We start from the raw sequence: 27843 nt of genomic DNA, 5'->3' as shown, positions 1-27843 counted from the left end.
TGCTGGCCACCACTAAACTGATTGTCCTCATAAACTAAATACAGTGGACATGCTCAGGGTGGCCACCTAAGTTTGGGTGCTCACAACATGGTGCCACTACTGGTATGTTAAAAGAGCACAGTGCAAAGAACTTCATACTGAAGGCAAACAAGCAGAGTGTCAAAGTTGGTTTGTGCGGTTCTGGTGAGATGTCTAGCTTGCTGGTGAGCATGGCCAGCTGCCCTGATTGGAATCAAAGGCCTGATATTTTCTTGAAAAGACAGTCTGATGTGGTGATGTGTGCTAGACACCAGGAAACACTAGGAATGGGCACTCACACACCATTGCTGTGAATAGGAAGGTACAGCCCCATAGTCTCAGAACCTCAGACAGTAAAAGCCCCTAAAGAAGATCCACAGATCTCTAAAACCCCCACAATGGGTCTCTCTTCCAGAAAGGGTGGGACTGTGTGCTCCCAATACTGCCAAAGAGATCCAGTCTTTAGGAAGGGACATTGAAAGAAGCCTAGACATTTGAACAAATTAGGTCATTTAGGTCCGTGGGCAGCGCCTGCCTGGGCTTGGCCTTCTTCCTGCCCAGCTGGCTGGCAGATCTTGGGAATCTGCCCTGGCTGGACATGACCTGCAGGTATTGATCATTGCTGCTGTTTTGTTGGTCACTGCTGGATGCTGCTGACACGGAATCAGATTCTGTGAAGGATGGCTCGAACTTGGCTTTGCCTCTGGGCTTCAGAGGGTGCTGTGGGTACTGGACATTCCTGGATCGTGGCTTTTTATGTACAAATGTGGGTCTCTCAAGCTGGCCTTCAAAACTGTTATCCGCAGATCTGTAGTACATTCTTCGCTGATACTCAGGGTCTTGAGTGTCACTTTCTGGTCTGTTACCGGTGTAAAAATGAGAAGCCCGAGGGAGGTCTGTCAGGGAGCCAGGAGGGATCGCCCATTGCACCAAATCTGTCCCCAGTGTCTCCTCCTCTTCTTCACTCAGCTGTGGTGAGCAAGGCTGTCGGGGAGCCCAGGACATGTACTTCTTCACATTCCTGGGGTACAGCTCCACAACTTCACCTAAAGCATCTATCTTGAAATGTCGTTCTGGCCAGAAAGTCGGGTGGGTCTTTTTGTGATAGTCACGTTCATTTACAACATAGTATCTGGGAGCACGGGGTCTGTGGCCATGTGTCATCAGGGCAGAGACCCCAGGTCCACAGAAATGAGGTCTGATTGGCTGAAAGTCTTTTCGGGAAAGAGGCTCTGAGCAAGCATCCTTGCGGGGCTGTGTCTGTGTCATGGATGTGCAGGGTCTGTTCTTGTGGAGGTTGCCTGTGCTGGCACATGGGCCATGTGGATCCCTGTAAGGCAGAAGTGGTTAGGTAGCTATGGCCTCTGTCTCCCTCCTCATCTCCAGGAATCCCAAAACATCTGTTGGTGACTCGTGGATATACTCAGGGAGTGGGGCCACACTGGACATCTTAGAACCCTGACACAATAAGGGATGCCAGTCTCCATTGGGGTGCATGGCAAGGCATGTCCCATTAGTATATCCTGTCACAGAGCACTGGTTGTGTTAGGAGCATTTCTACTGCTCTAGTGGCTAAACAGCTGCTCCAGCTTTCCAGGCACTCCCCTAAGTGTCCTCTTGGGGGAGCTATACCTGCTCCAAGAAATAGTGACTATGGTTTGACCACCCCCCTCCCTAGGCCCATGACCTCCCAAGAAGGACTTAGGTCCGGGTACCACTTGTGAAGGTACTACAATGATATGAAGACAACTTTCTTAAAAAGAAAACATCAAGTTCTATGATAACTTGCAGAAAGAAAAAAAATATTTATCTTTGTGATATCCACTGTGTTACAAATGATGAATATAATTTTGACTATGATTTTGGGACAGCATAGCTCTGTCCCCTCAGTCTTCTGGGTGCTGTACAAATGTAAAGGAAGCTAGGTTCATCTGCTTTCTTGAAGAGGAGTCTGAAGCAGTTGGCCCATATAATAATGCATTGAAGATCTTTCTAATAACTTGATCAGTCTCATGCAAAGCAGAGACCCTTTACCATTAATACAGCCATTCTGGGACCTAATATGTAATGAGGCTGTATAGAAAGATTGGGAAGCTATGGGACTTGAGAGAGGAAAGAGCTCATGACCCCGGGGTGCGGAGAAGCTGGAATCCAACACACCCAACACTGGCTGTGAGGGTTGGGACACAGGATTCATACACAGACATTTTATGTGTGTAAAAGAGCCAGGATTAAGGGCTGAATGTACATGACTTTGGGTAGAGTCATTCATTTCCCCAGATAAGACCTGAGAACCTCAAACAAGACTGCCCTCTTTGTTTCCTGTGACAATATCCCGACTTCCTGTGTCCCTGAGAGCTACACATTTTAACCTTATAAATTGCAATCCTGCCAGGTGCTCCTTAGGAATCTCATTTACATCTCATAATGACCCTGTGCATTGAGTAACTTCAGCGCCTACTTCAACAAACAACAACAATAAAACAAATACAATGAGCCCTGACTCTCCTTGAAGAGCCCACCCCCATGCCCTCTCCTGCATCTTAGTTTTCTTTGGGAGTGTACTTTTCTTTCACTTAACCTTCCTGCTTAAGCCTGAATTTAATGCCTTCATTAACCTCAACTCTACTTCATAAACTCGCTAGTTCCGAAATTCTTCCCTGGGTGGAAGCCACAAATCCCAGTTTGGCCTGAGTTGGGTCATCAAAACTCCTGGGGAACTCCTCAGGCTGCTGAGGATGATGGTGCAGAGCTGTGCCTTCTGCTTCCGTAACCCCCAAATCCTGACTCAGGACATGAACTGTTATTTTCATAGGCTGAAGAAATATGTATGCTAGGCTTCAAGGAAAATTTTCTTACAGATTATGTGATAAGGTAAGGTTAGAAAAATCTTGACCTCCCGTCCCCTACCACTTCCCACATCCTTTTGAGTCCCAGCAGTCTCTGTCTTCTGACTCCTGTCAGACCTGGAATACAAAGGCCCCAGCCTGCTGGTAGTTTTTTCGGTCTGTCACTGGTGTCACATCCAAGAAACCTGTTTTCCTTCTGTGTCAGCATTCCTCCTCACCTACTGGCATCCTGCTCTGGCCTTGAGCTCGATCCACCTGGAAGAGGAGAGCAGGGGCCCCTGGACCCTTACCCGGGACTCTGGGGCTGGGACTTTGTGACTGTCTCCATCCTGAGGCTCTTGCTACTCAGAGAGTCACAGTTGATCATGGTGCCATTGTTTTGGGGTGTTGCCAGGTATGCTGAGGACAGCTGGCTGATGATGTCGCCATCCTTTAGAAGCCTCTTGGTGCTTTCTTCACGAGTCTGGATTCGAGCTGTGTGTAGAGGGAAGAGCAGGTGACAGGACCAGGTTTGCTATGATTTGAGACTTAAATCCCCCACAAGACCCTCATGCTAAGACCTGGTCCTTAAGCTGGCTTTTTTTGCAGGAAGGGAGAACCTTTGAGACTAGGGCCGGATGGTCATAGGGGGCATGTGCTCTAAGGGGATTTTGGGGACCTGTTCTGCTTCTGACTGTGAGGTTTGCTTGTCTGGCAGGGAGGTATGCTCCTCCCCTAAGCAATGAGGTCAGGAGAGTACAGATTGGAACTTGGAACTGGGAGTCAAAATAGACTTTCTGTCTTTATAAGAAAGTGATGCCAGGTGTTTGTTATCCCAATGGAAAGGTGCCTGACACAAAGCTGATTTAACTGCGGGACTTTCATAACAACTGAGTCTACAGTCATCATCTGCATCCCACAAACTCAGCCATTCCAAACATGGTATCCAGGGAGCTTAAGCAAGGAACGGAGGAACCAAGAGTAGCCCGGAGACGACAGGGTATAATCTCATACTCCTAAAGCAAGGCAGGCTATTTGAGAAGGTCTCTGTAGATCCCGCTCTGCTTAGATTAAACATTATTCTTACTTGGCAAGTCATCTCTCATAATTACTATGGGTTTTATAGCACAAGCCACGGTCACCTTGTGTGTGTGAAATTGTCACCTGGTGACATCTCTGCATGGAATGTGACCCTTAGGCTTGAGTCTCCTGGAGAAGAGCTCTCCTGCAGACACCTCACCTTAAAATAGTCACAGGGACTGGCTCATGGCAACATCTGAGTCCCATTCTCTTACTTGCTCTGGCAGGTAGTGGTGGCTGTGCCAGACCAGTGGTACCAACTGAGTATCCTGACACTCAAGCCTTAGGGGGAAGAGTTACAGCCTCTGTTTTGAGCTGCACCTACCACACCCCTTCTCTGAATCCAGCCTAGCCACACCAAATTTTGTTCCCCATGCTTTCCTTCCTTCTGGGCCATAGCTTTCTCTTCTTCATGATGGGTGTGAGTTTGGAGAAGTGGGGGAAAGAAGGTCTGGCCTTGGAGAGTCTTTGTGTCTTTACTCTGTAACCTGCTTTGTGGCTGGGCCTGCCTGGCTGGCATCCCTAGGTGAAGCTAAGACAGAGATGACAGAACTTAGGAACACAGAAGCCTGGGGCAGAAGCCTGGGATATGGGCATCCATGGGAACAGATGGACATCTGAGAGGCCTACATCACATGGTCAGACAAACAGGTTCTTGAGTATTTTCCATCTTGCCACACTGTTTTTTTTTTCCCTCTGGTTTTAAAGACTCCTTCTGATTACAGAGGTTTGGGGGTTGTTTCCATGCCTGGACATGCTTAGATCAAGGGCCTAGAGCTATAGATGGCCTAGTTTTACTTAGTGTGCCCAGTGACTTGTGAGAGCCCAGCACTAGTTATGAGGCAATCTTCGCACTAGTTATGAGGCAATCTTCGCAAGTGGTGGGCCTTCTGCCCTTTCTAAAAACACCCATCCATTTCAAGAATAGACATTTGTATTTTAAGATTCACTTACCCTCTACCATTTGGGCAACCTTCTTCTTATCTTCAGATCTTGCCTGAAATGGGAATAATAATCAGTATGCTTCCGGTTTGAGACAGTTAACATTTTATTTGGGCAGGAAAGAAGATGACTTATACACAATTATTCAGACCTTGGGCATGAAAGTACCAATAAGGACAGGATGCTTGGATCGCACAGACTGGACTTGTTATTTGAGAGAGTAAATGCAAACACAGAAGAGCCAAGGTTTTACACCTGATGATTTTCCTATAAGGACAACTAACTCATGGGTGTTACATTCTGCACAGGCAGGCAGAGGAGCTGAAGGAGTTTGAACCTATAGTTTTTCATATTCTGGTTATTTTAGGGATAAGATCCAAGTCTCAAATAAGATTCATTTGCTTCACCTGTACTGAGTACATGTAGCCCAGAAGTGATTTTATAGAATATTATTTTTGATAACTTTGTGCACAAAACATTTTCATGGTGTAGAATTTTCTACTCTTGGCTTCATGGTGACCAGCAGGCACTTTGAGGTCTTGGGGTATTTCAGATCTTTAGATGAGAGAGGCTCTGCCTGAAATGGCTTGAGTCACAAAGAAAACACAGATCAGCCACTAGGGAAATAAATACCCATGAACAAAATGCCCTGCAACTGGAAATGGATTTCTAACTTGACATTTCACAAAGCTAGTCTGTTGCCCCTTTACATAAATTTGAATTTATGGGAGCAATTGCTTTTTTTTTTTGTTTGCTTGGTTTTTTTTTTTTTTTTTTTTTTTTTTTGTGAAAAGGTACAGGGAGTTGTTTTTCAATGATGGTAAAGACAAGAAGGTAACCAGGATGCCACACTTAAGGAAGGATGACTCTCAGTGTTATGAAAGGCAGGTAGATGGGACCCAGAGAGAGCATCCTTGAATTTGGTACCCTGGGTACTTCCCTGGCTTCCTCCTGACCCTAAGGGAGAGGATGTAGGGGAACAGTTGTGGAAGGGCTGGGAGTGTCTACCTCAATCTGGTTACTTTAGGAGAGTACTTCCCGGTGGGAAGGAGTCCATGCCAGACAAAATCTAAAGGATAAGAAAGAGGGTATAAGCAGCCCTAAGGGTTCAAAGGTCAAAGTTGACCTTGGTCCCTTGGTCAGGTTAGAGGTGGGTCCTCACCAGTCTATTAAAGTCCACAGAGGTGCCTGGCACACTGGGAACCTGGCACGACCATGCAAAGACTGTTCCAGTGAATAGGCTCACTCCCAGAAAATGCAAGCAACCACTGGATATTCTTACAAGTGACCTGAGGGAATTTGGGGGTAGCCACTTTGTACCACAGCATGTCAAGTGTCAAACCACTATAACCTAAGAGTTTGAGCTCCATTGCATTCTCCTGCTATAGAGGGGCAGGCATATGACTGGGGTTGATGTTGTCAGGGAAGACAGCTGAGATCAGATGATACTTGCGTTTTGGATCTGCATTCTGAGTTGCTGGCTGCTGAGCTTCAGGGATCTTGCGATGCTCTGAAGGTAGTAGATGAGCATGCTGGGATGGAAGGACATGGAATAGTGAGTGGGCTTCAACTGGCTCTTTAGCTTTCAGGTCCTGCTCTGGTGGCAGTGGAAATGAGGGTTCCCAGATCAGATGTGGGCTATCCAGTAGTGACCCCTGGACTCCTAGCAAAAGCGTGTCTGCCTTCTCATAGCCTGTGGCCACTGGGAAAGTGCAAATTCCCCCCTTTCATCTTTTGCTGTTCATGGCTGACCCCTGTTCTGCACTCTGACAATAAAAACAAGGCACCAAGGTCAGCAAGCACTTTGTAGTCAATCAAGCGGTGAGTACTGGTTTCATTTCTCACTGGAAGCACTAATAAACACAAGCTACTCAGCTGAATTATGACATTTCAAAATTATCTACATTTCTGCAGACTACCATACTGGTACTAATAGTATATGGCCACTCACAGTGGCCATGGTAATCCACCAGATGATATGGATTACAGGAACAATGCAGTAATTATGCAGCTGTCTCTTTGTGGCATGGTGGGTTGTGCTATTCTGAAGTGTGGCTGAGTCCATGCTTAGATCAACTCCTGTAAGTGACTCCTGAATGAACTAATTTTATTTAATTATTGGACAGCAGTGTGATCATATAGCTACACACACAGCTGTCCTTGAGGGTGAGGGATATGGCATCCTTTGGAGGTTGGGAGGAGTCATGCCCCTTTAAGGCTGGAAGGTAAGATAGCCTCTCCAGGCTGGGAGGTGTAGTGTCCTCTGGAGGTTGAAGAGAGTGATGCCCCCTGGTGGTTGGGAGGAGTAGCATCCCCTGGAGGCTGGGAGTTGTAGCACTCACAACAGAAGGAGTACAGCTGGAAGTATCACCACAGGGCTGCTGATGTGTCCAACCACAACGTGAAACCATGCAGGGAAGTCATTCTCTATTGTCTCTGACACGATGTCATAGATCTTCTCTTGTCCACTGTGAGAAAGAAAAAGATAACTCCAGATCTGACTGCTTTTGTCTACAGAATGATTTGAGACCTATTAAAAAATGTTTGGTATCTAGAGGTGGATCCCCAAAACTAGCTACAAAAGCTGGAGGCAAATCTCCAAATGGCAAAGATTCCTAATGCTCCCTAGAAGTTCTGTGAAGTGGCTAGTCATCTAGTTCCCTAGAAGGACTGGATATAAGGCCACTGATCACACTGCAGGTCAGTGGAGACCTCCTCCAAAGATTTGTGTGTCAAAACTGGCTTAGGCATCAGTGGAGACTGCAGTTGAGATTTCTGTATGGTTATAGAAAGATACTATAGACTGAAAATTGACATGGATTGTCCTCAAGTAAAGTTCCTGGCTTCAGCTATGTAGACTTCTATATAGCCAGATCTTCCTCCCTCCCTCCCTCCCTTCCTTCCTTTCTTCCTCTTTTCCTTTTTGAGAATATAGTGTAATTATATCATTTCCTTATTTTCCCCTCAAAACTCTATCACAGACCACCACCTTCCTTGCTCTCTTTAAAACACATAGTGCCTTATTGCATTAATTACTATCATATGTATATATGTATATTCCTAAGTACATAAATACAACTTCCCTTGTCTGTATATTACTTGTATGTATGTTTTCAGTTTTGAGACAGTCCTACTTGATATCTCAGGCTAGCTTTAAACTATTGACAATCCTCCAGGCTCAGCCTCCTAAATACTAGGATTTAGAGATGTGACAAACCATACTAGGATTTTTTTCTCTTACATATTATATTTTTTCATTTATCTGTTTACTTATTTACTTTTTTCCCCAATGTGTGTGTTACCTGAAGGGGCCACAGTTCAGAGATGGCTTGTAGTGGACGATAGCAAAGATGGTTGGCAGCATGCAGAGGAAGAGCATGAACAGGAGCATTGCCAGGTAGAAATTGTTGGATCTGCGGAAAGACCAAACACCATGCAGCGTTCGTTCATCCCAGAGTCTGAGTGAGCACAACCTAACAACCCACCCAGAATCAGCCAGCACCTCTGGACATGGAACCAGGCTCTTAGCAGGGGTCTGGATGGCCCAGTTGGTACAGTGCTTGCTGCATGAGCATGAGGACCTGAGTTTGATTCCCCAGTATCTCTGTAAAAGGCTGGAGGCACTGTGGAGGCAGAGACAGGGGAATTCCCGGGACTTACTATCCAGTCAGGCCGGCCAGACTGACAAAACATAAGGTGGAGAAAGATGCCTGATATCAAACTCTGGCCTCCACTCCTACACATACACATGTACACATGCACTTGTATGCATACATAGACCAGCATGTGCTTGAGTGCCAGCATTTGCACACACACACACACACACACACACACACACACACACACACCTGTGCTTTGTGTGAGGGGCTTGCACAGCTTAGAAACTTGGAAAGCAGCTTTCAGAAAAAGGCTTCCAACCCAGTAAATTCACTTCACAAACACTGGCTGTGCACTTGTAAGATGTAAACCCAGAAAGCAGTGGCTGCACCCCTGGATGCATGGCTTCTACCCAGTTACCTCTGCATAGCCAATCTTAGAACTGCCCTCCACCCACCTGGGGCCTTACCTAATTTTAGTGGAATATTAACAGGGCCATTGCACCTGGCACTTACTCTGGAGTGATGGCCACTTAGGCCTTGGAATTATCTTTTGTAAATATCAGTGATTGCCATCTGAGATTTATGGGATCCCTGTGTCTTGGAGATTTCAGAACCTTAGCATAACCTCAGTCATAAGACCTTCCTGACACACCTGGAATTTTTAAAATGACTGTATTTGCTTAGGCAATGGTTCGTTAAGACAACTTCTAATTCAGATAAGAGATTTTGGTATTTGGGAACTCACTTGCTAAATGGCCTTTTGTGTATCAATTAAAAGAGCTTCTGCAGTCAGACAGTCCATGGAGACTGATTACTCCTGCTGCCTTTGCTAAGGCTAAATTCATCTGCAGTTGCTCTCTTTCTTCGTCTGATCCATGTAACTCAGAGCACTGATACCTAGTGCCTTCCTTTCCTGCTACCAGCCTGGAGCTTGCTTCTTGGGTCTCAGGAGCAAGGCTCTATTAATTGTGATCCTCAACCATCTGACTTGGCTCACATTTGCTCTCAGTTTATTTCTCTGCCCCTTACTGCTCAGAATGAATTGTACCAGGCTGGTATCAGGGCCTCCAGTGGCCTGGCTTCCACAACTGTGGCTCAGACCAATTTGGTATGTGAGGCCCTGTATATAGTTAATTAGTCTAGTGATATTCAACCACCCTGTCTGTTGGTTTCCCTATCTTTCTCCTTTGCTGATGAAAAACACTTAACCAGAAGTCCCACATTTCATGTGGTAAGTAGATACTAATGCTTGTGCCCTCCATAGCTCATGCTGACATGTGGTTACCTTTGTGGAGTCTTTGGGAGGTAGAGATTAAATAACTACACGTAAATATATAAGACCACACATATCCAAACATAAGCATAAGTGTGTACTGGTCACCAGGTAAAATAGATATATTCCTCTCCATGTCATGTTAAAAAGCTTGATAGCCACTGATAGAGAAGGTAGACACGCAGATAACTAATCATGAGATTCAAAATGTATTATGAATTCACCCATGTGGCTAAAATGAAATTCAGTAAAGAATTAGTATAGCCAGGATTGTAGAACAATTCTAACTTCTAACCAACTATGAAAACTAATGTGTACCTGCCTAATACACAGTATTATAATTTGTTCAGGGCTGTTGTCCATTACAGTCAGCAGCTGGCAGCTACAAGACAAAGAAACCAGAAGTCAGTTTTGTGTGTCTCCTCAGGGACATGAAGTAGAGGAATACAATGCTCTATGAAGGCGGAGGAGAGGGAGGGGGAGGAGGAGGAAGAAGAAGAAGAACCCTGAACATAAATGAGCACATTCTTTGTGCATCACCTTTTACATAAACACAAATGACAAATCCAGGCAAGCCCAAGTACTTCTGTAGCAACCAGGGGTGATGGGAAGAAGGGATGTGTTCTGCGAATCCCTCATGTTCTGCTGCTCCTACCTTTGTGTCCCATCTGTGAAAGTTCAAGCTTGATGTTTCTAACTTGTTTACTTTTTTTCCCAAATGATTTTGTTATATATCAGTAAAAACTTAAAAAAAAAAACCCACTATGGGCCAAGAGCCTTAAAGAGATGACAACAGATTGCAAGGTGGGGCCATAGGCAGTGACCTCATGCCAGGAGCTGAGTGGAGAAACAGTAGGGTTTGAGGCACTGTGCTAGAAGGCCCTTGTCTGAAGAGGTCTGCTCAGAGCTTATATGGTCTCAGTCCAAGGAAGACACTACTGCTACCAACCTGGAGGCTCGAAACACTTGCTGGTGGGGTACATTACAGGTCAACACTGCCCAGCTCCTCAGGTACATCAGCCCTATGAGCTTGAGAACATTGAAGGCTGGTAGACACGGAGAGAAGAAGGCCCCCATCCTGAAATGGCAGAAGGTAGTCTGTGTGTGTCCACATTCAGGACTGTATACCAGAGGCCCCACCCATGGTGGCACAAGGGTCTGAGCCGTGACATTTACACTTTATATGTCAAGAATCATAGAACCTCTAAAGATCTGAGGCACAGTCTCCACATTCCAGAGGTATGATGAGTCCCCACAGGTGGGCAATAGTGATATGTTTGTTTCTCTTCTCCTAGTTTAGCAATGGGAAAGGCCTCCTCTCAGAGAGGCAGGCATTGTAGAACTAGGCCCTGGGCTAAATGCTACCCTTTGCAGTTCTGGGGCAAGAACTAAGTTAATAAGTTACTGAGTTTCAGTCTGAATCAGCACAGGTCAGACACCCCTCCCCCAAATTTTGTTGGCCATTGTTCTTCATCACCCTTGCAGTTGTTAGCTAATTTATTTTTCTGAAATTGTGAAAAGGAGAGATGACCAAAGTTAACAGATTAGGAAGGCAAATCTGGGAAAATTTACCTATTTGTTCAAAGACATGTTGCTAAAAAAAAAGTGGCCCCATGTCTAGATGTGGACACTTGTAAGAGCAAAATAAGTAAACTAGGAGTAACCACTCAATTACCCCAGGCATACTGGGGCGTCTAGCCAAGGCACAAATATCAAATACACAATAAAACCCATAGCCTCCACTTTAGTTCACTTTGTTTTGGATATGCAATTGAACCAGACCCCCATGGAATTCAGATTTAGAGGCGGGAAAATGAAGTGTTTAAAAGTAATAGTCAGGCATCCCTCCTTGTGCCTCTGTAGCCTCATTTTCTACTGCATTTGATGATTGCATGGAGTTGATAGGGTTGTGGTAAAAATTAACTCAGCATGAACATATTAAATGACCAACACATATGGATTCAAACACCAGATTTATACTAGTGGGTTCTCTGTGCATTTTGTGACTGATGGTGGAGGCTGTATTTCTGAATAATTAGGATAGCCAAGCTTCTCTTTCTTTGTCTGACAGTATTTGGATCAACAGTGTCATTTATGGTCCTGTAGATAAAGCTGGAGGCCCCCACACACTACTGAGGAAAGGATGACAAGATGACCCTTGCCTGTGCCCTGGTGCCCCCGGGAACATGATCTACTTGGCTGGAGGCTTGCCAGGGTCCTGGTCAGCCCCCAGAATGTGTCAGCTATCCAGAAGAATAGCTCTCCATCTGGCCCCATGTCTCCATGAAAGAAATGATGGGAAATGCCCAAGATGGGGTTGGCTCTAAGTGCTCAAGTGTAACTACACAACCCCTGACCCTTTCCTGGCAAGAAAAGTCCCTCTTCTTGGATCGACACCCACCCCCCCAGCTGAGAGACTCTACCATTTCCTAAGCTGACATTTTTGGGGGACTGTGATCAGACATGGTTTAAAAAAGAACCACCCCCTGTCATTGTTTTTCATAAAATCCTCAGAAAGGCACCTCACCTAAGAAACCTAAGTCCCTTGTCAATATCCTTTCCTGATAGCGCTTGTGGCTATGTGAGTCCACCTGGGCTTATCAAAGCCTTAACCCTGATGACTTAGCATCTTTGAGACCTACCAAATCATGCCTTGATTGTAGACTAGGTGCAGCACATTCTCAGCGATCTTGAATTCCCCATATTCAGGCTGTGAGAGAAAAACATTTGCTTTAAAAACAGTCATGAAGTTCTTTGTACACAGCGGCTCATTGTGACAACTTGGACAGACTTCTTTGCTCTTACAGACACTCAGAGATGACTGCCGTGCTGGCCACCAGCAAATGGGGAAATATGAAGCTGGGGAAACACTATCCTTCCATGCATACCCTCTCCTTTTTCCTTATGAACCCTCTCTCTGGATCTCTGTCCTACCTGGGCCATACTCATATGTAGCTGTTTCCTTGGACTAAAGCATTCCTTCCTGGAAGGGGGAAGGTCAGGAGACTTAGGAAAGTCAAGACTTAGAGGCTCAGGAAGTGTCCAAGGCTCAGGATGCCCTCCCTCAAGCAGTTAACAAGAAAAAAGACTCCAGTGCAGCTACCTGCAAGTTCAGCAAGCTTTGCCTCACCACCCCAAGAAGCTCATAAATTTACTAAGCTAGACTTGAAATGGAACCACTTCTTAGGTCTGTTTCCCTCTAATTGAGGTGAATAGAATTAAACTCCACAGAAAAAGCCATACAACACATGCCTGACTGATTCCTAGAAAAGCTAACAGTGAAAGGTGGATTTAGTTCTAGCACACCTCCCCCAAGCACACAGTATTTCACTTACAAACTTGCTTTCAAGGTCCCAACACCAATAGTCACTTAGGTAGCGAACGAAAAGTCCTCGGAAGAAGTCTATGAGAAGGATGCTGGCCACCGTGAAGAGCATGTCAATGACAGACAGCTTCAACATCTCCTGCAACACATGGGTCCTGTTGCCACCACGTCCTGTCCCCCTCCCCATAGTCTTCCCCATCTCTGTCTTCTCCACAATCCTCCAGGGTCCATCCTGTCTCTGTCCTTTCCCTGGAGCCAGATCCAGGAGGTACATAATGTTTTCCCTTCACATCTTTATACAGCACAGTGGCAGAGGGAGGGCCTTCTACTTCATCATGGCTGTTTGGAGGGTATCTGTTTATTTGAGTTTGGGTCACAACGTCCAAGGCAAAGCCTGTACTACACAAAACTTGGGAAGACCCTAAGGTCAGGTTCTGAAACACAAGTTCTTTATGTTTTTTCAAGACAGTGTTTCTCTGTGTATCCCTAGCTGTCTTGGAACTAGCTCTGTAGGCAAGGCTGGCTTTGAACTCACAGACATCCACCTGCCTCTGCCTCCTGAGAGGTGTGATTAAAGGTGTGTGCCACCACCACCCTGTCTGAAACGTAAGTTCTTAACACAAGTTTCCTCTTCTGTGCCTATGAGGCTGAGGTCAGCACCTTACAAAGACCTTGCTTAGTTACTACTCCACAGTAAGTTTGCTCTGATTACTATGATTAACTCTGAGACCAGTGACATATGAAAATAAAACATCACTGGATTCCATGCTTCTTTTCTATGAAAAAGGATCATCGATGTCCCAGAGAGTTTCCAGGGTAAGGTGCTGAAGGGACTTCCCAAGGGGCAGGGGGTAGCACCTGGCCAACATAGGTCTCCCAGCACTGTCCTTGTGGGCCCTGCATGTAGGGCACTGTCTTGTTGGCCTTGGTATGTGGCATAACAGTAGTCAGAATGCTTGTGCCTTCCAAGATCCACGTGCTGCTGTTACTCCTGAGCTCCATGCCTGCCCCAGGTGTGGACCATTGCCCTTCTTCAGGCATTGCTCTGGTGGTATAGAAGGTGGAAGGATCTGCCCAACGGCTTGTGATATTTTTGGTAGCAGCCGCCTGTTGAGAGGGAAAGGAGAGAAGGAAGGAAGGAAGGAAGGAAGGAAGGAAGAAAGGAAGGAAGGAAGGAAAGAGGAAGGAAGGCTGTTTACATGTTTGTGAGCAAGAATCCAGCTTGGACAAATGAAGGGGACCACTGCTTTGTTTTAGAATAACTATTCTCTCTCTCCCCAATTGTCTCCTTCTCCCTCTTACCCCTCCCCCATCCCTTTCCCCAACTCTAGTCTTCTTTTTTCCTCACTCCTTGTTCCTCTCTTCTCTTTCCTTCCCTTTTATCATTTGACTGGAGGTGACCATACTTCACAAGACATTAGCTGAAATAGAGTTCGCTGCTCCGCAACAAGTATCAGAAATAGTTCTGTGGTTCTAGGTAACAGATTCCCCTGTTCTCAACCTCAAGGGAATTTTAGATCAAGTGCATAAGGATCAATGAGTGATAGACTAATGCTCCAGACAGTGGCAGGTAAGGACCAAGGTCTATGCAACTTCAATCCCCAGCTCTCCATGGCCTCTTTGGCCCATACACCCTGGAATTTATGATAAACTTTGAATAAATGACTCTCAGAAAGCTTCTCCTCCTGTCTTCCCACCTCTCCCACTCAGTGTGTCCTGGAAGGCTGAGCAGGTTGAAATGAGCATTAAAGCTGCCCTGTGGGGCTGGGATTGGGTGGAGCATACTCTGAACTATTTGGTATGGGAAGATTATTCTCTTTCTACTTTCTGGATGGGCCTATGGCCTGCTCATCTTCCTGTGGTTATTTAAAAGAACCATTGGCAGTCTTTCCTGATAGAGGCATGAAAATAAGATAGCATGGCCCAGGGAGACATGGTGGCAACAGCCCAGGCTCCGATAATAACACTGTTAATTTTTTATTTGGGAAATGGGAATTAAATTTCTCTCTACATGTTAAAAGGACCACAGTGGCATGGTTTGAGATGTGTCATTTGAGCCACAAATATAAGCAGTAAAGAAGACATAGATGATGAAGACACTGACATGGGGGTACTGTCTGGAGAGCAATGACCACTGTCCAGTTTGGACAGTGATGGGAAGGAAGGAGACTGTTTAATCTAGGCCTTGATGTTGAGTGAGCCCTACCTAGGCAGTGGTAGCAGGTGACTGTTCAGTCTGGACAGTAGTGGGAGGAAGACTTTCTAGTCTGAGCCATGCTGGTAGGTACTATACAGTCTAGGCAGCTATGACAGTAGTGACAGCAGGTGTTGTCCCAGCTGGATACTCACCTCAATGTTCATGCTGTTTACTTTGTCCAGAAGAGCAATGATCAAGCTGTAGAGATTTCCTAGATACAGTACCAGGACCCTGAAAAGCATAAGACATCTTGAAAGACAAGATCACCACACATGGGACCAGAAGTGTGGAGCTTCCAGAGAGTTCTAAGCCATCATGAATATGATAATAAGACAGCGGTTGAGTTACCTGAGTGTCACTGAAATAAACCACAGATAATAGGGCAGGCAAGATGGCTCAATGGGTACAGACACTTGTGGCCATGTCTGACCTCTGACTTTGATCTCCAGGAGCCACATAGTAGAAAGAGAAATCTCTCTCAAATTGTTCTCTGACCTCCACACACATCACATGAATATCACACACACACACACACACACACACACACACACACACACACACACACACAAATGTAAAAAAAAAAACAAACCAAATCACAGACTATTAAAATCATCTAACTTCAGCAGGTGAGGATGAGGCTTGGATTGCACATCTTTCCCAGGTGATCCCACAGTAGCCGTCCCTGGACCAGCCTGTTAGAAACACTAGTGCAGCAGAAAGAACATTTGACCCATGCTTTCTGATCTGTAAATTTATGACCTGGCATCATTCCACTCAGTTCTTGGCAAGTCTATGTTACACTATCCATTCAAGGGATGAGAGAACAGAAAGGTGGAGCTCTGAGAGTTGTTCAGTCCATGAGGCTGGAAGGACCAGCATGCCACTTGTACATCTCAACACCCACCCTCAAAAAAATAGGCTGGGCTCCACAGCAGCACAGAGGGAAAGTATTACAATCACATCATGCAAGCAGCTACCGCAGAATGGAATCTGCTTGCTGGTCTGTACCAGTCACTATAGACACCATGCCCATTCTCCCAGAGTGGAATATTTGAGAAACATGTCCTGGCATTGCCCACAATGGAGCCTTGTGTCTTATGAGTAACCTGCCTAAGAAATATAATGGGCAAGGAAAGCAACCTCGGCAGATCTTTCCCCAAATCAGTGCTGTGCAAATGTGGAATCAAATCCAGTGATAGGGAAACAGCTTTATCTTAAGGAGACTACTTCCACATGGAAACAGTGACCCACACAGCCACACTGGCCTCTTTCATCTCCATGGGGTTCAGGTGACGTCACGTGTTGGTAGACGGTTCCTCAAGAAGACACCTTTGTCACTTGTTTTTCCTCTGAAACTATGGAGGGCTTCCTCATGCATCAGGATGACCTCAGCATTAGCCTTAGCCTCTCCAATGCTGCATGGTGAGTGCTGGTGGAAGAAAGGCCTGATGAGTTCTTGGCAGAGCCAGGGTTTTGCTACAGCTCTCACTGCATCTCGGATGAAAGGTATGGTGGTCTGTTGGTGAGTGAAGGGAACTGAAATAACATGTCTTGCTTTTATTACCAAAATTATGTCTCATTTGTCTGAGGTTATGTCTCTTTGTGGCTCTGTTTCTCTAGTTTTGAGTATGAATAACGAGGCCGATCTGTATAATAGGATTGCTGTTACACCAAATGCAATAATGGAATTGATTCTCCCCAGTGCCTGTGGGCAAGGAAGGAACTAGAGAAAGTCCTTCTTATCCAGGCTGGAGGGGCGCAGAATGCAACAGGAAACATCAGGGTGAGTGGGTCCCCAAGCTTTGCCCCAGGTCTATCTCGTGCTGTGGGCTTTTGGTCAACTCCTTGATTTTTCTCGCGATGGCTTTTGTCATTATGGCAGTAGGATTCCAGGAGTTATGGAACTGGAGTCTTCAAGTGAAACAAAACTTTAACCCATTTTAGTAAATCAAGTGCTGTTGGATAACCCAGCCTTTGTGCTATCAGCAGTGGCTATTTTCATGCTTCTCCCTTAGAGCTTGTAGTTGGGACAGGGATGTGGACATAGATGGCAGAGTATAAAATACTGGCTGCCATGTCTTTTTTAAGAAGATATTTATTGACTCCTGAGTGGAAGGGATTCTTCTCAGAGTAGTCTGAGGTTTGAGGAGTCTCATGAGGTGTCACAGGAGATGGCATGGAGAAGCCAGTGTGGACAGAGTAAGGAACAAGTGCCCAGAGCTGTGATACCTCCTATACCATGCTCTCTGTTAGAAGGAAAGCAGACTTTCAGAAAGCCAGTCATTGCTAGACACAAATGTGGCTCTAACTCTTGGGGAGGCAGTCGTGGGATGTTCTCTTGTACATGCAGTTTGCTTTGGTTCAGGCCATAACTGCTGTAGCAGCCACTGACTGTCTTGGTACAGTTCATAGCATTATAGACTTTGTGCTTGGGTAGTCATTAGCAGAGAACAGGCTTTCTCTCTTATGTCTGGCAAGCAATGAGGGTCTATTTTGCCACTCAGAGTCTAACCACAGAGGGAATTCAATAATGAGGAAACCCAGACACACATTCCATCATCTTGCTGCTCTTTTGTGTCTGCTTTTCCTGCCCACTTCCCCCCTCTGCCTCTCTGTTTGCTCCTCTTCTTTCTCTGCTTCCTCTCTTTTATTACCCATAATTCCATCTGTGTTACCTGCATCACTCTGTTCTCTCCTTTCCACTGCCCTCCTTTCATTCCATTTGCACCCTAGGAAAGCTTTATGTTTAGTGTGGAGGAGAAGAAACATGCATCAGTTCTGCAGGGATCCAGTCCCATTGTAGGTGGATGATGGCTGAGCCACCTTGGGGTTCTTCTAGCTAGGATGCTATACCTTGCTAACTGGAAGCGCAGTGTGGTCCGTGGGTGGTACATCTCCAAGGCAGCTATGAGGTCAAAGGCAGATGGTGCTAGCATGGTGACAAGGGAGACCACCACACTCACCTATGGAGAGAGTACATGTTTCTCAAGACCCAATTCCTTCTATATGGCCATCTAACATCCACAGGAACACTGAGCTCCTGTTTAGAAACCTCCCTAAGTCTCTGAAAGTCATCCTTTTTTCAGAAGGCTACCACCCATCCCATCATGAGGGATGCTTATGCGTGTTATCTGGGCTTCTGTAGAATTTCTGTCACATTTACCAGTCACTAATTCATTGTATTTATACCTCCCTGACCTTGGATGGAGGATGAAAATAATTATCATTATTATGATCAGAAAGGGGAAGGCAGAGTTGTAATTGAATATCCCTCTGTACACGGGGGATTAATTATGTGGAGAACCATGCCTGGCTCTTGTTTGTCTGGACTTATGGCAAAAGAAAGGAGAATTTAAGCTGGTACAAAAGATGTTAAAGCTAACTAAAGAAGTCATTCATAAACAGATGTTTTAAAATTTGCCAACTTATAAATGTGCAAGGAGGTAAAACTTTACTTACCCCACATAACTGGTATAAACTGCTAGGAGGCATGGAAAAGGCTACCTGGTGTAACATCAGCTTCTAAGAAATGAATGCATGTGAGACAAATGAGTGCCCATCTAGTTGCTTTTCGAGTGGATGCTAGTTATTTTTATCAGAATAATCCAAGAGGCAGTTTGGAGGATTTTTTTTTTTTTTGTCTTTCAAATCTTGGCAGGTAAATTGGGCCAAACGTTCAAGACAACAGTCACAACAAATGTTAGAAATTGGAAGTTCTCCATATCCTCCTCCTTGGTGGTTTTCTGTTTTTGGAGATATTCACACAAGTGGGGGGTGTGGGTTGTTCAATGCCCAAACGGTTGGCGTGGTTGGTTCTGGAAACATACAAGTGTTGGATGAGGCAGCTAGTGGGATTTGAGGCACACACTGGGTCAGTGTGGTCACTGATGCGGGTCTGTGGGCAGAGCCCATGCTTGGGAGTGTGGACGCAAGGGAACAGAAGTGAGTAGGAAAAAGCTGAACCATAAGGGTCAGTGTGGGCACCTGGAGGAGTTCTTAATGTGAAGATCTTCCTAGTTGTTTAACCAGGAGCTGAAGGTCCTGGTCCCTACCCTAGAACTGGCAGGCTATGCTCATTTCTAGAGATGTTTCTGCCTAATTCACCAAAGATTCAGAGACAAGGTAATGTCATCCTCCTTAAAGAGCAACCTGCTAACATAATTGCTGGTTATTGGGTACCTCATTCTTTTCCCAAAGTGTCAGCTCCTTCTTTGACTGCTCCAATTTCTGGGACCGGTCCACCACAAAGTAGATGAGATAGATGCTCCCAGCCAGTGACAGGAGCACCAGAATGTTGGCAATGATTCTCAGGCAGACAGTCACTGCCCTGCAAAGAGAAGCATCACCAGGATGCAGATGACGGGACTTTAGGAAAGGGACATTTCCCCTTCTTAGAATCCCCTCTGCTTCTTCCACCTCCAATTTCTCATATTCTGAGAAATCAACAGAGTTGTAAATTTAGCTAGCCAGCAGCTTGGGACCTTTATGAAACCATCAAACATTTGGTTTAGGATCCGAGTATGTGGGTTTCAGTTCCAGGGTTGTCACTTATAATTGGAGTCCTACAGGGGCCGGGAGGTGACTCTGCTGTGAAGTGCCTGTCACACAAGCCTGAGGTCCTGAGTTTGGATTCTGAGAGCCCACATTTAAAACATGCCAAGCAAAGTGGAGTGTACTTAGCCCCAGCACTTGGCTTTGGGGAGGCAGATAGGCAGATCCCTAAAGCTCACTGGCCAGTGAGCTTAGGGAAATGAGCTTCAGGTCTCAAACCATAAAGGTAGACAGGATTGAGGAAAGACGCCCAGCATCTATGCATGTGTATTCACACCTACGGTAACCAATATATACACACACTCCCCCCTTCCCACCCCCATGTACACACATTAGAGTCCTGTGATGCAGACAGGAATTCACATAAAGCTTCCAGCAGAAGAGGAATGGGATGGAGGGGAGAGACTGGCCTCCTGTCTTTCAGAAGAGAGTTGGTGGACCCATCATTCCACACCATGAGTCTGACATCTGCCATGTATTTACTTGGTTACTAGGTTATTTTTTTTTCCCCTGGGTTATGTGAGGTCTCAGAATCTTGTCTATCTCTTTCTTCTCCAAGTTCATGGCTCTAAGGATAGCTCTTCCCAGTACACCTAAATAATCCATCCATATTTGTCAGATGAACCAGCAACTCAGTCACCATGAGATGGGATTTGGGAACATCCCCTCCCTTGTTTGGTTACACTTCCTCAGACAGTGTGAGAAGATTAAGAAACCATCAGTGATTCTAGAATTTACATAGGACACCCCCCCACCTTTTGTAAGTACTGGCCATATGACTGGTTGGTCTGTGTCCAAAACATTTTCTTCTGCCTGTTTGGGGACCAGTGGGAAACCAGAGCTCCAGTCAAATGTTTATATGCAGGGAGATGACTGGGGAAGTAATTCCAGCAAGCAGGAGTGAAGGCTGGGTAAGTGGTAGAGTTTGCCACAGCTGGAGGTCCGCTCAGGGCAATGGGATGCTCCCAGTGTACCCAGAATTCAAGAGGAAAGCATTCATTCCATTTCTGTGGCATTGGGTGATTCTCCCAGAGTGTACCTTGCTGTGGACGACAGTACTAAGTGTGGACCAGGACCTTGTGAGTACTTCCCAGAGCAGCACTGGGGTAGCTAGCCTAGGTATGAACAAGCTTGCATAACTCTGCCTGGGGAAAGAGTAAGGGCCAAGATGATTTGTAGGGGCACACAAGAATTATACCACTCCTCCTATGAAATCACAGTACTAGGGAGCTGGGGCAGGTCAAGATATTTCCCTTTGTGTATAGTTTTGCCCTTCATTCACATAAAAGAAACTGACTCCTAAATGAAATGGTGAATGGTATCTTCCAGGTTAAAAAAATAATAAAAAGGAAAACACAGTACTCTAAATGACAGCGTTATTCCTTTGGAAGGGGAACACTGTAGACCCAGAACTGTAGAGTACTGGGAAGGAAAACACCAGAAGAGCCGGGGTCCACCAATGCCATCCTCTGCCTCTAGAGCACACAGTCATCATTGCCAGGATAATACTACTCACAAGGCACCAGTTAGGAGGAAGGTGCTGAGGAGGCAGTGGCTGGCTCCCCGTGGCCATGCACCTGCATCCTTCCTGGTGGTCACACCAGTCAAGGCATGCTGGGCCTGGGGCCAAGTGTACACATGGTAATCCCTTCTTTCTCTGCATCTCCTCTGGTCCTGAGCCCCTGCTGCATCTCTGTCTTCCTCTGAGTAAAAGGAGGAGGACTGGGACTTACTGAAGAAGAATGAGAAAACTGGTTCCTCCTTGGCTCTCCAGTAAAGTAAGACCTCTTGGATCTAGAATGAACTTAAAGGTGGCTATCATGTCCAAATTCCAGGGGTCATTTAAATCATTTGATTGGAATGATAAAGACATAGACATCCTATTGCTAGGGATGCTAACCCAAACTGAGGTCTGTGATTTCAGAGACTGTAGTGATTGTGGTGGGTTTGTTCTCTAGCCTCTGGGAGTCCTGATGGGGCCCATCCTGCCAATTACTGGAGAAGAAATGTAGGTCATCTCTCTGGGCCACTGGGGTTTGTGCCAGGGAGGGCTAGAATCTACCTCTCCCAGCTGCTTGGGTACAGTTCTTTCTGGCTCCCATCATTCCCCAATAGCCAGTAGCCACAATTTAACTGAACTGGACAATGCAACCACCAAGGACACGGGACAGGTGGACTTGTCTGTCTTGATGAGGACAGGGCCATTGCCCCTTCATGGCAGGACCCTTCCATTCCCTTGGGTCTCTGTTTACAGATCCCATGACAAAGCTGTTGCCTAAGAGGCCATCTTGGAAAGCTATGGCTTTGGATGGGATTCTCCTTGTATCTTAGGAACTCAAAGGTTTGTCTCTAAATAAAATTAATCCTAATGATACTCACATGTCTAATTGTTACTAAAAATAGCCATTTTATTACATGAGTAAAAGAACAGGAAACTGGTCTGTTTCAGATGCCCTGTCCAGGTGTTGCAGGTACAGAAGAAGGAACCACTCCTAAAGAATGGACAAGGAATGGGATTCCTGAAGGTCACATTACTAATATTACTGACAATAAGAAGGAGGAGGAGCTGCCTAACAATTATGAAAATAAGACATTGATAACTTGATAACTCTTTGTGCAAATAAGGCAAAAATTAGCGGATGAGCACATAAATACTTACATGTTTTTGTTTTTTTTCTTTTCTTGCTCTTCCAGTATGGCCTCCTGGAAAGAAAAACATTAGAAGCTTAGAAGCTTAGCCTCATAACCAATTATAATCACGAGAAATAATGTATCCAACTGGGCATGGTGGCACACCCTGTAATCCCAAGCCCTTAGGCTGCTTGACTACACATTAAGTGTGAGGCCAGCCTGGGTCTAAAAGCAAAATGAAAAACAAGAACATCAACAAAACCAGCCTTGCCCCCAAACACTGATCTATTATCTTAATTCTTATTGTCAATGTCTATGACTTTCTTGTGTAAGTTTCTATTGACAGCGATGGATGAATTAGATATCAATTCTTTAATAATTAGTTAAACAAAAGAATGGAGAGAAAAGGCTGTGACACTTTGGATCATGGAAACATTTCCCCCTCAGAATAAGGGGGGGAATAAGAGGGATGATTTCGATCATATTGACTTCTAAATTAAAGATAATTTTATATACATCATGTAGAAATATTTATTCGTTTATAGGCTTTACAAATCCATCGTGTAAATTATAAAAATACAAGAATCAAAAATTAAAGATGAAACAATATACACAAGTAAGAGTCCTTTTGGTCTTTTGTTTTCACATCCTATGGCTTCTTGCTGTGCATTTCTGGGTTGCTTTGACCTCATTGGGTCTGTTGCCCTGGCTCTGAGGAAATGGGGTATGCGGCTTAGCCAGCAGGGGGTGCAGACTGTTTTGCTGTCTTGACAATCTGGATTCCATGGTGCTGCCTTTACTTACCCTAATGCTGTTCACGATGGCAGCTGTCTTGCTCTCTGCTGCCTCTGGGTTCCCAATGAGGTAATCCCAGGCACAAAACACCCGCCAGCAGAAGGTGTAGTTTTCATTGGAGGCACTAGCTAGGCTGGTGCGAGAGTTCTTAGCCATTCTGCAAGAAAGGCCCCAGTCAGGTCATAGGAGTGGGTCTCAGGGATGGGATCACTCTTTCCAAAGTGCCACAACCTGACCCGGAAACTTTGTGGGACCTGGGCAAAACTGTCCTCTGACATAGCTCCTCGGCACCAGCTTGGTGAGCAGAGCACTGGCCACACTTTAACCACACTTGAACCCTCAGCCCATCCTTTCACCAGTATGAAAATGGACATGGTAATTGTCCCATGAGTCCATCTGATAGGCAGTCCCACCAGCACTGTGGTAGCCAGCAGCCATTGAGGTGTTCCAAGACATCTCATGTCTGCAGCTGTGATGGTAAAGTTGTCACCATTCCTCTGAGATCAGCTGATCCTGTAGCTTCTGCCTGCCGTATCTCCTCCAATGGGATTCCTAAGAACTGCTCAGTCCCTCCTACACAAGCATTCCTTAGACATTTGAAGGCAGGAGTTCCCTCTCTCTGCCTTTTAGGCCGTACCTCCAGTAATAAGCATTGACTTTCTTCCCTGGTTACATTTCTTGCTCTCACATCTGCTCTGAGTTGCTTTTAAAGAGTAAAGGATTGAAATTGCTCTGGTGGGGTCCTGGGGCCATCGGGCACTAAGTTGGAGAGCATTCAGTCATCTGAAGAGCCCTTGCAAATCACTGTATATCTCTTCAAATTTCGTGGGTTTGCATTTTATTTGCTGTGTAGTTTCTGACCCCAAACACCACCTCTAAGTGCACTTTGCTGCCACAACACTGGATGTGGGGGGCAGGGTGACAAATGGGTGACAGCACGAAGTAGACGCAAGATATGAGCTGAGATAATGGGGGCCAGGCTCTCTCTAGGCTTGGTGTTCCTTTGTCAACTCACATCTCTCTCTCTCTCTCTCTCTCTCCTTCTTTCCCTCCTTCCCTCCCCGCACCCCCCCCCCAATAGCTCTACACAGAAGCAAAGTATGTTAACCTGAAGGGAGCCTGGGAGCCTGGTGCTTTTTTGAGCCAATGTTTGCAAAGAGGAAAAGTGAGCCAGAGGGCTCTGGGAGAAATTGTAAACATAGAACTAAAGAGAGCTGTTTGCTTTCTTCTACCTCTAGTCACATAGATGCCATTAATCATACCTTGTTAGTGCAGCTATGGCATTTTCTAAAATCACATACCACACATTAATTGCTAAGCTTGTCTCTCCAAACCCCTCACAGTGCCTTGCATAAAGTAGTTAGTGAACAGTAACTGCTGGTTGAAATTCATGTAACCCTTGATGGAGCCTTGGTCTCTTCCTCTAAAAACTGGCTACAGTGACTCATGAGTTTCATAGGGCTATTGACAGGATGAAGTGAGATCACACATGTTCTAACAGAACTCCAAGCATGGTTTTGATAAATCAATAGTCATACTTTTTTAAGAGAATGATGAAGCTGTAAGCAAACACTGCCATCCCCACCAGGAAATATGCCAAGGGCAGGCGGTAGCCGGCTCTCCCAATCCTCCTTTCTCTTCCATAGTACCCGTAGAACAGGACAGAGTACTGAAGGTAGCCCTGTACAGAGAGCAAAAAGTTGTCTCCCAGATCCTGGAACTGTGGCCCTTTCAGCCCTTCCAAAAGGCCTGTGTGTAGCCAACATTAGCCTTACCCCCAGGGACCAGACAGTGTCCAGATCCTGTGCAGACATGACCTGTTCCTGGGGGATGGTCTTGCTGGCTGTACTTCCAAAGGGCTGGCCTGCAATCAGCTGGTAAGAGAGAAAGGATTGACATGTTCCTCAGGCCAGGGGACCAGATAAGAGGAATGGTGGATCCCCATGTGCCTATAAAGATGCCATGATTAGGGTTTGCTTGCCTGTGTAAACCCATGTTAAAAAAAAAAAAAAAAAAAAAAAAAAGAACTAGAAGTGACCTCTATGGCTAGATCAGTGAGGTCCCCAGACCTCTTATGCCCTGAGGAAATGAATAGTTCTATTTATAAGGAAGGAGTTTAAATGGAATACTGGGCTGGCAAGCCAGCATCTTGACCAACTACAGTGTGTCATCTCTTCTTGTATGAACTGATATGGATATGAATGACTTTTCCATCACTAAGTGGTTGGGGAAAATAATCAAAAGAAAAACAACATGATATGAAATTCAGATTTCAGCCACCCTCACTGGTCTCTGCCACACCCAACTCTTCTTTTGGGACACACCACAAATCTAAGTAGTGGTGACTAAGTCTGACACGTTCACTGCGTTTTTGTGCTCGCCTTGTCCATCCTAGCCTTCGTATGGTAACAATGAGGGAGGGCAGCAGGTTGTTGCCCCTATAGCTCTTTCATGCCTTGCACCTCCCTGCTCCCGGGACAACTCTTACCTCAGGAATGACAACAAAAGCACCTGTCATCACTGTGAGCACTATGTTAATTCCAAATAACCACCTCAGGAAGATGAAATAGGAGGCCACACCAGATCCGAAGTGACCTGTGGGAAGACAACGCTGAAAGTGACTCTGTTCAACTGTCACAGTGCAGAAAGCCTGCAGCCAGCATCATTGCCATCCGCCCTCACCCACAGCATCACAGTGATGACCCTCCCTGGCTGGGCCAGCATCCTGTGCCTGGCCTCCCACCCTATGTACAGAAAGACTAGCTCTAGTTTACCAAGACCACTGTTTGACAATATCCCCACTACTGTACTCAGCTAACGTGCTGAGTCAAATTCGCTAACTCATGTATCTTTTGGAAAGTTAGCAACTTCTGAGACTTTCCTATACTTCTGTCCTATTTTGAATCACTTTGCACATTCCAAGGTTTCTCCAAGGTCCTTTGTTTTAATTTCAACAGTAAAAATACCATGGTATTAATGACTGGGGAAGGTGGATAAAGGGTATGTAGAAAGTCTGTAATGTTCTGTATACACACATTTCCTTCAATTTAAAGGTAAGAGAACATTTAATTCCCTGGACATGAGTTTTCTAGCTTTCCATCCAGCTTTTGATTTTTTATGCAAATGAAATCTATTTTCTGAGACTAGAGAGATTGCTCAGCAACTAAGAGCATCTGCTGCTTTTCCAGAGGACTTGGGTATGATTTCCAGCAACCACATGGGGGCTTACAACCATATCCACTTCCAGACACCCTATTCTGGCCTCTGTGGGTAATGTACACACGTGGTACATAGACATATACATGCAGGTAATACACTCACACACTTGAAAATAAACAAATCTTTAAAGAATATTTCCCAATAATTAAATTAAAAAGCAGTTTTCTAGATAATTTCCCCCTCCACTTTTATGATTAAATAGGTCTCCATGTGTTATGAGTAGGTTTTCCGCCAGCCTGGTCTCACGGCGGTGCCAGCCCCAATTAACACACAGAGACCCTGTATTTGATATAACGCTGTTGGCCAGGTGCTACTTTCTTATCGGCTAGCTCTGTCTTAATTATTAACCCATTTCTATTAATCTAAGTAGTTCCACATGGTCTCACCTTACCGGAGAGTGGGCCCAGACCTCTGTTCTCTCCAGTCTCTCCATGCTGACTCCTCCCTACTACTTCCTCAAATCCTCCTTGTCTCCTAGTCCCGCCTATCTTGCTTTCCTATTAGCCAACAGTGCTTTATTCATTAACCAATACAAGAAACATATTTACAGAATGACATCTCCCATCATCTCCACTTTCCTGTCTAAAATATAAAGAAGGGTTTTAACTTTAACATAGTAAAATATATCACACAACAGTTATCAAATAAGAATCACAGTTAACAATATTTAGTCCATTAACATTTAGTAATATTTAAAGAAATATTTCATCATCTACCCTATCTTCGTGAGTCTAACGTCTTATATGTACCTTATCTTTAATCCTAACTAAGGAAAACTATAACCATACCTATCTGTCTTCAACTCCTTCAAAGACCACAGAAGGATAGTATATAAACTCTAGAAATGACAGAGACAACTCACTGCCTGGTCAGTCACCAGAGGTTCCTCTGTAATGTTTCATCTTCAGCCCATAGGCCATAGTGTGTCTGGCAGACTCTTCTGCAAAGCAGGAAACTTTAAACTGTCTTTTTGTACTGGCAGTTTGTCAGTCATTTTTCTCTGTGTCCTGCAGCCTGTCTGGCAGACTCTTTCATGAAACAGGAACTCTGTAGCAATATCCATCTTGAATCAGCAGTCACTTTTCTGTGGGTCCTGCATGTCAAACAGTCCAGACAAGAGTAGTATCTTGTCCAAATGGATAGTCTTGCCATATTGGAAGAAAACTCCATACATGTTTCTTCGATGTCCATCTTCCTTTCTGATGCAGGTAGTGTTGCCAGGAGCAGTTGTGCCTCACTGTCAAGAAAAACCCTAAACCATTTTAAATGCCATATTCTGTAGGTCTTTGAAAGGTTTGAAGAATGCCTATTCATCTTAAATACATCTCTATATATCTAGACATCCTAACTAACTTAAGTTTTGACTATCATAGGTAACTATCTAA

At 45.2% G+C, this 27843-nt stretch overlaps 1 protein-coding gene across 1 annotated transcript in view; it reads right to left on the bottom strand.

The window, feature by feature from the left end:
* Positions 1-316: 316 nt before the first annotated feature.
* Positions 317-27843, bottom strand: part of Tmc3 (transmembrane channel like 3) — a 40023-nt gene continuing 12496 nt past the window's right edge. The window contains 18 exon segments of the mRNA XM_051206609.1: positions 317-1348; positions 3086-3341; positions 4881-4923; positions 6322-6400; positions 7211-7336; positions 8171-8281; positions 10690-10818; positions 12383-12450; positions 13076-13204; positions 13924-14172; positions 15415-15493; positions 18116-18225; positions 19442-19589; positions 22473-22516; positions 23249-23396; positions 24778-24920; positions 25015-25113; positions 25728-25834. Coding sequence (XP_051062566.1) covers positions 505-1348; positions 3086-3341; positions 4881-4923; positions 6322-6400; positions 7211-7336; positions 8171-8281; positions 10690-10818; positions 12383-12450; positions 13076-13204; positions 13924-14172; positions 15415-15493; positions 18116-18225; positions 19442-19589; positions 22473-22516; positions 23249-23396; positions 24778-24920; positions 25015-25113; positions 25728-25834 — 2912 coding nt within the window. The 3' untranslated portion in view covers positions 317-504.

This window comes from Phodopus roborovskii, unplaced genomic scaffold (genome assembly GCF_943737965.1).
Source record: "Phodopus roborovskii unplaced genomic scaffold, PHOROB, whole genome shotgun sequence".
NCBI lineage: Eukaryota > Metazoa > Chordata > Mammalia > Rodentia > Cricetidae > Phodopus > Phodopus roborovskii.
The sequence above is the reverse complement of the archived record's forward strand: the minus strand, read 5'-3'. Positions and strand labels throughout refer to the sequence as shown.